At 44.1% G+C, this 14,047-nt stretch overlaps 1 protein-coding gene across 1 annotated transcript in view; it reads left to right on the top strand.

Annotated features, from left to right (window-relative positions):
- Positions 1-14,047, top strand: part of MEI1 (meiotic double-stranded break formation protein 1) — a 77,254-nt gene that overhangs the window by 12,804 nt on the left and 50,403 nt on the right. Inside the window, exons 8-14 of the mRNA XM_032882887.1 lie at positions 4,065-4,179; positions 5,092-5,208; positions 6,362-6,461; positions 6,584-6,718; positions 10,610-10,724; positions 11,600-11,691; positions 12,530-12,671. Of these exons, the coding sequence (XP_032738778.1) occupies positions 4,065-4,179; positions 5,092-5,208; positions 6,362-6,461; positions 6,584-6,718; positions 10,610-10,724; positions 11,600-11,691; positions 12,530-12,671 (816 nt within the window). The remainder of the gene's footprint in view (positions 1-4,064; positions 4,180-5,091; positions 5,209-6,361; positions 6,462-6,583; positions 6,719-10,609; positions 10,725-11,599; positions 11,692-12,529; positions 12,672-14,047) is intronic.

Genomic DNA, 14,047 nt, shown 5'->3' with positions numbered 1-14,047 from the left:
CAGGTCCTTAGATATATATTGTCAATGTTTGTATCCCTGCTGTTGCAATGTTGATTCATTCATTTAGTCAGATACATACTGAGCACCAATGTGATAGTCACTGTGTTAGGCACTGGGAATATCGTGGTATATAAATAGATGAGTTCCTTGTCCTTGCACGGTCTAGTGGGGAAGGCAGGTTATGAACAAGTAAATGAAAAAGCAAAGTAACTCTTATTTTGCTACAAAGGAAATAAAGAGGAAATGAGATAGTGAGGAAGTCCAGGTATAGGCTGAGTGGTCAGGCAGGGCCTCTCTGAAAGGTTGATGCTTGAGCTGACACTTGAAGAATTAAAGTAAGCCAGTGATCAATTATACCTCAGTGAAACTGAAAATAAACAAACTAACAAATTAATAAGTAAAATAAGTAAGCCAGTGATATGAAGAACAGGTAGAAAAGCATTTCAGGCAGATAGAATAACAAATAAAGGCCAAAAGAAGGGGGACGTTTGATGTGTTCCAGAAGCAGACGGAGGCCAATGGGATGGATGGTGGGTAGAAAGTTGAAGTGGCCAGAGATGAGTCTAGAGATTAAGCAGGGAAAATCGTGCAAGTCCTGATGAGTTATGGTAAATAATTAGGACTTTTTTTTAAAAAGATTTTATTTATTTTACAGCGAGGGAGGGAATACAAACAGGGGAAGTGAGAGAGGGAGAAGCAGGCTTCCCCCTGAGAAGGTATCCCAGTGCAGAGCTCGATCCCAGGACCCTGGGATCATGACCTGAGCCAAAGGCAGACGCTTAACAACTGAGCCACCCAGGCACCCTAGGCCTTTTTTCTTTTTAAAGATTTTATTTATTTATTTGACAAGGTGGTGGGGAGCAGACAGGACAAGCAGAGGTAGCAGGAGAGGAAGAAGCAGGCTCTCTGCTGAGCAGGGAGACTGACTGACATAGGGCTCAATCCCAGGACCCTTGGATCATGACCTGAGCTGAAAGCAGATGCTTAATCGACTGAGCCACCCAGGTGCCCCAATTAGGACTTTTTAGTCTATTTTAATTTATTTTAATTTTTACTTTTTAAAATATTTTGTTTATTCATTTGAGAGAGAGAGGGAAAGGGAGCATAAGCAGGGGAGAGGGAGAGGGAGAAACAGACACCCCACTGAGCAGGGAGCCTGACACAAGGCTTGATCCCAAGACCCTAGGACCATAACCTGAGCCAAAGGCAGATGCTCAACCATGGGAGCCACCCAGATGCCCCTAGGATTTATTTATTTATTTATTTATTTATTTTTAAGATTTTATTTATTTGACAGACAAAGATTACAAGTAGACAGAGAGGCAGGCAGAGAGAGAGAGAAGAGAAAGCAGGCTCTCCACTGAGCAGAGAGCCCAACGTGGGGCTTGACCCCAGGACCCTGGGATCATGACCTGAGCCGAAGGCAGAGGCCTTAACCCACTGAGCCACCCAGGCGCCCCTTTATTTATTTTTTAAAAAGATTTTATTTATTTATTTGACAGAGAGAGAGAGATCACAAGTAGGCAGAGAGGCAGGCAGAGAGAGAGGAAGAAACAGGCTCCTTGCTGAGCAGAGAGTCTGATGAGGGCTCAATCCCAAGACCCTAAGATCACAACCTGAGCCAAAGGCAGAGGCTTAACCCACTGAGCCACTCAGGCGCCCCCTAGGATTTTTTTTTAAAGATAAATTTTCATAGTTAAGTTTGTGTATGATGGAAAAGTAGGACTGGAGTGGGTTTTTTTCCTCAACATAATAAGGAATATGCACTTTAAACCAAGAATCATTGTTTTACTTAAGAGTTGGAGAGAATTTTTCTAAGATTTTTTTTTTCACATTTTAGCAGCTCTGAAATTGGAAGACATTTTACCATCAATAGTGTGTCATAGTTTAATTATAGCTCTTTTTCTTTTAGTGGCATATAAAATAATGGTTTGCCTTATATCAATAGCATCTTGAAATACATGTCATTTCTTATATAAAAGAGAACAAGATAAAGATTAAGAATATTTAGAAACTCTTTCACATACTAATAGCAAAGCTGGTCAATTGTGTTATTTTTTAAGTCTGACATGACTGAGCTAGGTTTATTTAAGCTTACAGCCCTCAGATGGGTCTCTACCAGGTATGAGCATGACTTGATCCTTTTCTTCTGAAGCTCTAAAACCAGACATACTCTCTTTTGTCTCATGTTATATGTTTTACTCACCATTTTCCCATAGGAGGCCAGTTTCTCCTACACTTGAAGTCCGCAGTTGCAGTTAACCCTTTCCCTGATTTTTTTTAAAGAAGGATTTTTTTTATTATTATTTTTTAAAGATTTTATTTATTTATTTGACAGACAGAGATCATAAGTAGGCAGAGAGGCAGGCAGAGAGAGAGAGGGAGAAGCAGGCTCCCCGCTGAGCAGAGAGCCTGATACGGGGGTCGATCCCAGGACTCCAGGATCACGACCTGAGCTGAAGGCAGAGGCTTTAACCCACTGAGCCACCCAGGTGCCCCAAGAAGGTTTTATTTTTTTTTTAAAGATTTTCTCTATTTATTAGAGAGCAAGTGCCCGGGAGGGAGAGGGAGAGAGAATCTGCAGCAGACTGTACATTGAATGCAGAGGCCAGTGTGGGGCTCAGTCCCATCCCGTGAGATCATGACCTGAGCCAAAACCAAGTCGGATGCTTAACTGACCGAGGCACCCAGGTGTCCCCTTTCCTTGATTTCTGAAAATGTCATGGACTCCTAATAGGTATGGTGTCCAGTAGGAGTTTGGATGTTACTCAGAGTATAATGGAAATTCACTGAAATATTTTTTTAAAGATTTTGTTTATTTATTTGACACAGAGAGAGATCACAAGTAGGCAGAGAGGCAGGCAGAGAGAGAGAGAGAGAGAGAGGAGGAAGAAGCAGACTCCCTGCTGAGCAGAGAGCCCCATGCGGGACTCGATCCCAGGACCCTGAGACCATGACCTGAGCCGAAGGCAGAGGCTTAACCCACTGAGCCACCCAGGTGCCCCAACACTGAAATATTTTGAGTAGAGAAATAATCTAATCTAAAACTTTAGTGGAGGAGGCATCTCTCCTGTAGGAAGACTCCCAGATTTGGACGTGGCTGACCCGGGTTTCTGCCTTAGCTTTGCCACTTATTAACTGTGTGGCCTGGAGCGAGTGACTTAACCTCCATGAGCTTTAATTCCTTCTTCTGTGGGTTGAGAGTCTCCAAGACTACCCCTTGGTTCAATGATTGCTAGGAGGACTCAACAGATAGTCATACTCCTGATAGTCATACTCATAGCTCTTACTTAATACAGATGCAAAGCAAAATGGATACAAAGCAAAATCAGCAAAGGGAAAAGGCATATGTGGTAAAGTTCAGGAAAACTAGGTACAGGATTCTGAGTCCTCTCCCAGTGGAGTCAGACAAGGATGCACTTTCTTCCTTCAGCAATGAATTGTGGCAACACATGTAAGATGGTGCCTGGCAGGGAAGCTCATTGGAGTCTCAGTGGCCAAAAATTCTGTTGGGGGCTGACTAGTCACCTTGGCCCCCTCTACCTAGCACATACCAAAATTCCAGACTCACAGAAGGATGGCAGGTATTCAGCATGTAGACTGCATTGTTTGTACAGAGAGTAGTCACAGAGTCACTATTACTGGTTCTTGGAGTGGCGGGAGCTCTCCTGAGATCCAGCTTCCCAAATCCAGTCAATGATGAACTTTGCAGACAGCCATGTCTAAGGATAACAGCCTCATGCCTGCATTGTTAGTTCTTTTCAGCACACTCTGTAAAGTGAGACTCACAGTAGTATGGTCCCTTGTTACCTTTCAGGCTTGTTGCAAGCATCAAAACCAGATGAGGGCTGTGAAAATACTTTTGTCAGTGAAGGCCCAAACCCTTCTTGGTGATGGCTTTAGTGTTCTTTGATGCCATTATGTTCTTTTGTTCTGTTTCCCACCCGCTGTTCTTCATAGAGACCCCTTTCGTAATCTGTAGCTCTCCCTGAGCACCACCCTTGTGCCTGATGCTGCGTGGGCCCTCTGTCACTATAAGCACTTTTCGTTGCCTGTTTCTCCAGCTTCTCCTCTCTAGAGATGAGACTCTGCAGGTGGCCAGTGCCCACTGTATGACTGCAGTACTGGTCCATTCCCCGCTGAAGCATGCCCCAGCCTTCATCCATGCTGACATCCCAGGTAGGGATCTCCTTCTAATCTTCTCTTCTGAGGACCCCAGAGTTCTGACCAAAGACCCTGGAGTCACAGCAGCAGCAGCTGTCCTATTGGGGTTTTTTTGATAGTGCGTACTGGAGAGAGGTTGATGGCAAGCTCAGTTGTACAGGATAGACTTGAGAATAAGGCCTCATTAAGTGAATCCTCTTGCTACAGATTCCTTATAATGACCTTGACCGTCTAGGGGTAATACCTAGTGTGGGGTGATGGAAAGATGCCGCATTTAGGTCCTCAACTTGGCTGTTTCATGGATAAGGAAATTGAGGATCAGAGAAGGGAAATAACTGGTGTAAACTTATAAGGCTAGTCACTGGCAGAGAAGGCTATGCAGTCAAGCCTCTCTGGCTCTAAAAACTTCTCTCTGCATCATGCTGTTACCCACCCTGGGTGGGTTTTTTTTTTTTTTTAAGATTTTATTTATTTATTTGACAGAGGGATCGCAAGAAGGCAGAGAGGCAGGCAGAGAGAGAGAGAGGGGAAAGCAGGCTCCCTGCTGAGCAGAGAGCCCGATGCGGGGCTCGATTCCAGGACCCTGGGATCATGACCTGAGCCGAAGGCAGAGGCTTGACCCACTGAGCCACCCAGGCGCCCCACCCACCCTGGGTTTTAAGAGACCCGAGTTCCAGTCAAACCTTTGCCATTAACTATAGCTCTTTCTGGGTCTCAGTTTCCTCACCTGTTAAAAAGATGACATTAGACCATAATCCTGAGGTTATTTTCCAGGTTTACCTGTGAATTCATGATCACATCTCACGGAGGGAGTGTGTGAACAGATGTAATAGGTGTGAGATGCTGAGTAGTCCAAGCCCCTAGCTTTGGTGAAGGGATCGTGGTCACACGACTGTCATTTATTGTTTTCTCCCCTCTCCCGGCCAGAGTTCCTCTTTGAGCACCTTTCCTCTTCCAGCGAAGTGCTTGTCTGGTCCAGCTACAACTGCCTGATACTCCTGGCAGAAGAGCCACTCTTCTTTTCCAAGTGCCACACGGTGTATGGTTGGTAGTGGGAGTCCTACACTAGCTCTGGTAGGGTGGTGGTCAGCACTTTTTTTTTTTAAGTAGGCTCCATGCCCAGTATGGAGTCCAGTGCAGGACTTGAACTCATAACCCGGAGATCAAGACCTGAGCTGAGATTAAGAGTCAGATGTTTAACTAACTGAGCCACCCCACACACCCCCAGGGTGGTCAGTACTTTGAAGGTGAGTAGCAGTAAGAAGGATGGGGCACTAGCTTACACCTTGGAGGGAGGGCTGGGTCTAGTCATTTCTATCCGCCCAAACTCATTACCAGATTCCATATGCAAGCAGGGACATCCAGACAGTTCCCATAGCTGATTAGAAGAAGTCTATTTGTTTGGCAAGAGAAAAGTACTCCTATTAGCCCCTGAATGAATTCCTCCTGTACCTTAAGAATAACTTTACTCAGCCTTGGATTCAGTCTTTTCCTGTCCCCCAGATATGTGTCCATAAAGTTAGTCCCTAAGTGTAGCTGATTCATTCTTTCATAGTTTTTTGAAACTGTCCCTTCTTCCTTCCTGGTGGTATTTTTTTTGTCTGGGACTTTTTTACATCATGTCTGGATTTTTAGACTGGACACATTCGGTCATTCATTTTATATTCTATGTTCCTGTTCTGTGCCAGGCACCAGGCTGGGACTTAGAGATTTAGTGATACCTAGAATGTGGTCCCTGTCCTCTGGAAGGGGAGAGAAATGCAAACGAGCCAATTAGGGCTCTGCCAAAGGGAAGTATAGGAGGTGTGGGAGCTCACTGGAGGTCCTTAGCTCTGCCTGAATGGATTAGGGAAGGCTTCCAGGAGGAGTGGAGGTCTGACCCAATTCTTTGAGAAGGGATGTGAGTGTGTCTAGTGGAAAAGGCACAACTCAGTCAGTAGACATTTACTAAATACTTCAAGTACCAGGGCCTGTGCTATGGCTTGTGCTGAGTTTCAGGGAGACAGAGATGAATCAGGGAATGGCCTGCCCTTGAAGATCTCACAGTCCCATCCCCTCCATGCAGTCGTGTCAGGGCCCCTCCGTGAGGGGCCACCAGCAAATATGTGCTGTCCAAAGCCGCTCACTTCTCCTGGGCAGGCAGTGAAGGAGCTACCAAGCACTGATCCCTGGCCTCTGTCATGTCATTTTGAGATAGGGATCGAGTCAGTGGTGAGGAGCCTACAGGGAAGCCTCCGGATGAACAACACAGAGCTGCATAAGCAGGGCCTGCTGCTTTTTGCCGAGATCCTGACTCGGTGAGCAAAGTGATGGGGTGTCAGGCCTGTAGGGGCCAGACTGGAGAAGGAAAGAAGTGTTTGTTCCTGGCTGTGTCCATGATAGGCATTAACTTATTCATTGATCATTTACCATTGCTCAGGCAGCCAGAGGAGATTAAGCTGTTTACAAGCTCAGCCATGTGTAGAGATGCTGGCCGTGCTCTCCAAGAAGCAGTAAGCAGCCCTGTGCTGGAGGTGGCTGCTGAGGCAGTGAAGGCCATTTCTGCCTTTCTGAGGTGAGAGACCCAGGCAGACTGAACTTTCCACCTCTGTATGCCCCGTGGGCCAGGTCAAGCCAGGGAAGCTTCAGGCAGTACTTGTCCTGTAGGTCAGGGAAATTTTCTTCAATTTTTTCTTTCCAATACTCTATTTACTCTTTTGTGTTTTTGGAACTGCTGTTCAAATGTTGGATCTGGACTGGTCCTCTAATTTTCTTTGTTTTCTGACAGTTTTGCCTATTTTTGTCATTATGTAGTAGTTTCTGGGAAATTTTCTTTTTTTTTTTTTTTTTTTTTTTAAAGATTTTATTTATTTATTTGACAGACAGAGATCACAAGTAGACAGAGAGGCAGGCAGAGAGAGAGAGGGAAGCAGGCTCCCTGATGAGCAGAGAGCCCGATGCGGGACTCGATCCCAGGACCCTGAGATCATGACCTGAGCCGAAGGCAGCGGCTTAACCCACTGAGCCACCCAGGCGCCCTGGGAAATTTTCTTGACTTTATCTTTCAACACTTCTACTGTGTGTGTTATTTTTGCTTTCATATTTTTAATTTGGAAGAGTTCTTCCCAATTCCCTGCATGTTTTTTTTTTAATTTTTAAAGTAAGCTTTACATCCAATGTGGGGCTGAACCTCATAATACTGAGATCAAGAATCGCGTGTTCTGCTGACTGAGCCCGCCACGTGCCCCACTTGCATGTTTTCAAATAACATTTTATTCTGTTTATTCCATGGATGTAATTTTTTAAACATTTCAGTCTTCTGTTTTAGTCCAGAATTTCCCCCTATTTCCTTTCTACAAATTGTACTTTCTGCCTGAAATGCTCTTCCTTAAAATCTTTGCACCACTGGCTTCTTCCCATCATTCAGGTCACATTCAGAGCATCTTTCCCTAACTGACCTATTAGGCTGTTATAGCACCTATCAAACATTTGAATAGTTCTTGTTTATTCATTTGTTTTGTGTCTGTCCCCACTATAATATAATGTCCAAGTGATCAGGGACCATGTCAGTTTGCTCACTACTGTATGCCTCACTCCTGAAAGCGTATGAATGAAGGATATCAAAACAGATGGTAAGACTAAGTGATCCTAGGGTCAGGATGGTAAAGTATTCCTTAGCAAGATGCTTGATACCTTGAAAAAAAGTAATGGAGAAAACTTATATTTATTTATGAAATAACTTGTACTTTATTTCCATGTTTTCCTTTCCAAAAATCTAACAAAGTAATATATTCAAATAATAAAAAATAAAATATATAGGTTTATAATGAAAAAGAACAGTTCCCTCTCCCAGTTTCTAAGGAAAATGAACTATAACTCATTTTGGTTTTAGTTCTGGTGATTATCTCCCTGCACCTAAACAATGTGCTTATAATGCTGTCACTTTATCAATTTAGGACATTATTCATTGAGTCACCAGTAAGAAAGACCAAGATTTAGATCCTATTATTTTGTCTTCTCTATATTTCCTCGGCATTTTTGCTAATTAATATTTAATGTCTTCAAATCTTTAAATGGTATACTTAAAATTTATATTTCTTGTTCCCTCAACTTCAAGTAGTATCTTTGACTCCTTCCTTGATTAGCTGAGTATATTAGCATCCAGCTTTTCCTTTCTCCTCCCCACCTTCTCCTTCTCAGTGTTAGTCAGCTGTACCTTTAATTTTACATGGTAAAGGTTGTTAATATTTATAGTTTCTTCTGTAACCGTATTTAAGTCTTTGTGATTTGACTGTAGGTGGGATCTAAAAATGGAAACATAAAATAACATTTACATTACAATGACTTCAGTCTGTCTCTTTTCCTCCTCTTTCCTCGGATCTGAATCTCTGAATCTGGGACATGAATCCCAGTGAGGGGGAGATGAGTAAACTGACAGGGTATCAAAGGCACAGAGGCAGAGCAATGTCAATTAGAGGTGCACAGGTAGAACTGGAAGTCTCCCAGGAGGCCAGTTCTTTGGGGAACTGGTAGCACCTTTGAGGCAGGAGGTGGGTGATGTTCGAGCTTTGCTAAGAGGGATGAGAGAGATTTAGGTTTGTGAGTGGGAAAGTGTAGGGATTACTTAGGGTACAGTAGCTAGTCTGGCCAGCAGGTTGTGTGAAGGAGAGTAATACATGAAGAAGCTGGGAAAGCAGGTTGGGTCAGAATTGTGGAGAGTGCTAAGTTGAGGGCTGGTTATTAATCTTTAGATGATTTTATTTTTCATGTTAATTTCCCAGAATATTTACTGAAGTGGTCCCTCTGAAGTATAGTGGTTCACTGGGTCTCTGGGAAGCCCAGCTGGAAGGAGGAACGAGGAATGAGAACTGCTGAAAAGAATTTAAAGATGGTGGACCCAGGACTTGACAATCACTGTAGGACAGAAAGTTTAGAGCTTCTAGAGAGAGCGCCGAATCCTAACCACTAGACCACCAGGGAAGACCCAGAGCTTCTAGAAATGAAGAAGGAAAGGGGAAATCAAAGCTTAACTATATACAGTGAACTGAGTGCCTGTTAGAAGGCTCAACAGATTACTCTCAGTGTTCAAAAAAGGCCCAGGGATGAGGGTTGACATAGGTTTCCCCTAAGTTCCTGCACTGGATTGAATAGCATCCCTCTAAAATTCATGCCCACCTATAACCTGTGAATGTGACCTTATCTGGAAATAGGGCCATTGTAGAGACAACTGAATTAAAATGAGGTCATACAGTGTTGGCTGGTAAATCCAAAGACTGGTGCCCTTATAAGGAGAGGGGGATTTGGACATACAGTGTAATAGACACAGGGAAGATGGCCTTGTGAAGAAGAGGCAGAAAGTGGAATGATGCAGCTATGAGGCAAGGAATGACAAGGATTGCTGGCAACCACCAGTAACAATGAGGCAGGACAGGTTTCTTCCCTAGAGCCTTTGGAGGGAGCCAACACCTTGATTTCAGACTTCTATCTCCCAAAACTATGAGAAAATAAATTTCTGTTGTTTTAAGCCATGCGTTTTGTGATAATTTGTTATAGCATTCCTAGGAAACAAATACAGCTACTTTATACCCTGTCGAGTGATTATTCATTCATTTAACATATTTTTACATTTATCATCAGTTTATAATGCATCTAGTTCTGTTCAGGTAAAATGAAAAGATATAGCTGGTCTCTGGCCTCTTGGAACTCACAGTTAGACTAATCTATGACTCTTGCCTCCCTGAATCCATGGAATATGAAAGTGTTACTTTCCACATTTATGCCACACTCAGAATGATTAAATCTCCAAAACTAGTTTCTAGTCTTTGCTTATAATTTCTAAGAATGGGGAGCTTGCTCCACCTAGAATTTCCCCTTTACCTCTCTAGAATTTGACTCTTAGGAAGTTCTTCTCTATTCTGAAATAAAGTCTGAGTCCTGATAATATTTCCCTGTTGATCGTGGTTTTCCTTACCAAGGTAACAGCATATTTGATCTCTCTTCCCCAAGAGAACTTATTACTAATTTGGGGGTAGTAGCCATTTCATGTCTTCATGCACCTTCATTTCTAGATAGTACTACTTTCACCAGGAGGTCCTCCTCCATGAGAAAGCCCTCTGTCTCCTTAATAACACCAATGATAGTCCCAGCTGTCATTTATAAGGGCTTACTATCTATTAAGCATTGTCATAACTGGTTGGCATACATTATCTAATTTGATCCTTAAAATAATTCTGTGAGGAAACTGCTATTACCTCTCATTTAATAGATGACAAAGCTGAGGACTAGGGAAGGCAAGGACTATGCGTAGAGTCACGCAGCTAGACAAGTGTTGGAGCAAGGATTTTTATCAGATCAGATCCTACACCCATGTTCTGATCCATCACAGTCTCCCATTGCCTAAGAACATGAGGGTATCTTGGAATCCTCTTACCTTACCCTAAGCTTGCCTTTGTCTCTCTGGCTGCAGGAAGGACCACCAGAGCGTTCCACCTGTGCAGTACAGGGAACTGCGGGCCTTGCTTGAAGCCATGCTGAGCCGCTGTGCCGATTTATCCCAGACCCCGCTGAACAGGAGGCCCCTGGTCAGTACGCTGCATGCAGCCTGTTTCTTCTGGAGATCATGCTATGAGGTGTTTTAAGAAGATAATTCCCTTACCTTTGTATGCCTCTTTATAACTTTTTCTCATGCAAAAACATCTATAATGAGGTGTTATTTTTCTCCCCTAATGGCAGAGCTATGAAGCTTCATGATTGCTCTCCTCTTCTTTGCAGATTTGGAAACTGAAGCCATAGGGTCAAATACTTTTTCTCTAAGGTCCAAAAGTAGCGAGTATCTGAGTTTGGATAGTAAATCCCAGGGTGTTTGTACCCAGATCTACTATACTATACCACTTTTTCTTTTATATCATCTAAGCAGTTACGGTAAACATGCTCACTAAATTATTTAAGGCTGGGTTCGCTAGAATCTTGGAAAGTATCTGACCAATGTGCAATGTGTTGAAATTGTTGGCTTTTAATGGCACACCACTTAAAATATCAGAAAGGATATGGGTAATGTGAATGCTGGTTATGTCTTTCAAAATTAACTTTGGAAATTAAGCTTATCACACCTGATGGGGTGGGATTTTTGTGTGTTTTGGAGCAACTAATATGGGCATTACAGCCAGTTAGGCTAATGTGCACCAGCTTGTGACAGCTTTCTGCATATAATAGAACAGAGCCAGTCCTGCGGTTCGCAGGGAGACAAATAGTTAATGTTCCCCCTTCTGCCATTTTTTAAAGAGCTATTAGATGACTAGATTTGTGAGAATATAACCAAGATCCCCTGGAAAGTGTTAGGTGTATGGGAACGCCAGACTCCAGTGGGGGAGGAAGAGGTCTGTGGTCCTCCAAGCACAGTTTGGGACACAGAGTACGTACTTGACTAATAGATGCTCCCCTCTTCTTCTCACTTCAGGGCCGTGCCTCCAGCAGAGATTCAGAGAAGGCCATTCTTCGAAGGGGAAAGTTCCTTCTGAGCACTTTGGAGGGATTTAGAAATGCCTGCAGGTGAGGGACTGACATTCTGTGGTCTGAGGCAGTATTACGGAGGGTGGAGGTGGAGAAGAATCAGACTGAGGATGAAGTTCTAGAAGCAACGTTTGATTTCTGATGCTTTGCTGCATAATGAGAGCAGCTTGGCAGGGGCAGAGGTTGGGGATGTGTGTGTGTGTGTGTGTGTGTTTGTGTGTGTGCAGGGGTGTGTAGAGAAGGTTTGAGGAAGAGGAGCTAGAGTAGGAGGTCTCTAAAGATTCCCTCCTGGTGAAGTTTTTGTTGCCATACAATGAGGTTCTGTCTCATTCAACTTTGTTACTCTTCCCAAATAACTTTGCCCAATAGTGTTTGCTGAATGCTTGTTGGACTAATTTAATTTACAGTAACAAGTGTCTGTTGAGTCTACTCTGTGTCAGGCCTGTGGCTAGACAGTGGGAGTAGACAGATAAGGTCAGATTGACTCCTGCCCGCAAGGAGCTTACAGTGTCTTGGGGAAGAGGCAGTTTTGTGTATATATGTAGGATTCATTAGGTTGTCACAAATCTGGGGAAGGCTTTCCTGGCAGAGAGAGCAGCATCCATAAAGGCAAAGAGATGTGAAACAACAAGTGGCATGGTGTGTTCAGGGAGGTACATGTGATAGGTCAGGAGAGTTCTGTACTATGGGAGAGGGGGTGGGGAGCACACATCTGGACGGGTGGCCAAGGACCAGGTGCTCTGTCATTGAGGCCTCTTGAATTTTCTCTAGATCTGATGATGGGGATACTTTCCCAGAACCCTGAGCTCTGGGAGGATGCCTCTGACCTTTATGTTGCATAGGTAGTAGTGGATACACTCACATGTTGATTTCTTAGGTTGGCTGTGGAATTCCAGAGCGAGCCTTCAGCCCAGGAGAACCCATTCACAGCTCCCAGTGCCGAGAATGAAGACACTTTGGAGGCCTTCTCGGAATTTCTTCTCACTGCCTGTGACTCCCTTTGTATCCCCATGGTGATGGTAGGTTCCCCTGAGCCACAGATAGCATGAAGTTTGGGTAGGAGAGGGATGTGAGACTGAGCCAGGCCGAGAGACACAAGGTTGCGGGTACTCAACTAGACCTTCTGAGGGTCTTAGTGCTGCTGTTCTTCAGACACTTTTCCTTTGGTTTTAAAAACAAAGTGTAGGGGCACTTGGCTGGCTCAGGCGGTGGAGTGTACGATTCTTGGCCTTGGGGTTGTGGGTTTGAGCCCCATATTGGGTGTAGAAGTGACTTCAAAAAAAATTTTTTTTTTAAAGATTTTATTTATTTATTTGACAGACACAGATCACAAGTAGACGGAGAGGCAGAGAGAGAGAGAGAGAGGAGGAAGCAGGCTCCCTGCTGAGCAGAGAGCCCGATGCGGGGCTCGATCCCAGGACCCTGAGATCATGACCTGAGCCGAAGGCAGCGGCTTAACCCACTGAGCCACCCAGGCGCCCCTCAAAAAATTTTTTTAATCTTAAAAAATAAACCCCAAGCCCCCAAACCCCAAAGTGTGGTATTTCATTAACAGATGAACATTAACAGATGCCTCTCAAGAAAAAGTAGAAAGCAGTAGTAATATAATAAATAAGCAGTGTTTATGGAGTGATAAATGCTTCGTATTCATTACCTAATTTGGTCATCCCAGTGACTGTGTGAGATGGGTGCTATAACCACCTCAATTTAAAGATGGGGTTGTCACATTCCAATAGTCGTAAAGCAAGTGCACGACAGTGCTGAGATTCGAACCCATGTGTCCTTAGGATGAGTGAAGAACAGTGGTGAGGGTCTGTGATTCAGGCTTCACCAAGGAACACACACATATTCTGTAAATGAAATTTGGCCACTCCGAAGAGAGACCTGGTCCGAAAGCGCTTCGTTTTGAGCTGACTTGAGATGGAGGTGGTAGGAAGAGCTGGGTCCAGAGTGTCTGACTGCTTGGCTGCCTTGGGGTGAGTCCTGTCTTCTTTGAGGTGAGCCTGCAGAGTGCCTTAGTCAGGGCACTTTCGTACACCTACTGTGAACAGTAGGTGGCAGCAGGGAGGCATCCTCTGGTTCTGGAGGCAGAGACCTCTTGGAAGAAGCCTTTGAGCCCGCATGCGGGGGTCTTCAGGTGGGTCACCGTCAGGAGCCGTGGACTGCAAGCACGTTCTGATTGGCACTCACTAAGCAGTAACACTTGGGCAGTTCACATTGGTTCCTCATCTGCTCTGCCCTCTTCCTAGACTCACAAAGTGTTGAGTCAGATCTGGAACTGGATAGACTCTAAATACCACACTTTGGCGTTTGGAGGCTTGGGGTATTTTTTTTTAAGATTTAAAAAATTTTTTGAAGTAATTGATAGAATTATATTATTCTTGCTTTCTACTTT

This window comes from Lontra canadensis, unplaced genomic scaffold (genome assembly GCF_010015895.1).
Source record: "Lontra canadensis isolate GAN:19392208 unplaced genomic scaffold, GSC_riverotter_1.0 scaffold84, whole genome shotgun sequence".
Classification (NCBI taxonomy): domain Eukaryota; kingdom Metazoa; phylum Chordata; class Mammalia; order Carnivora; family Mustelidae; genus Lontra; species Lontra canadensis.
This window is presented reverse-complemented; position numbering and strand designations above follow the sequence as displayed.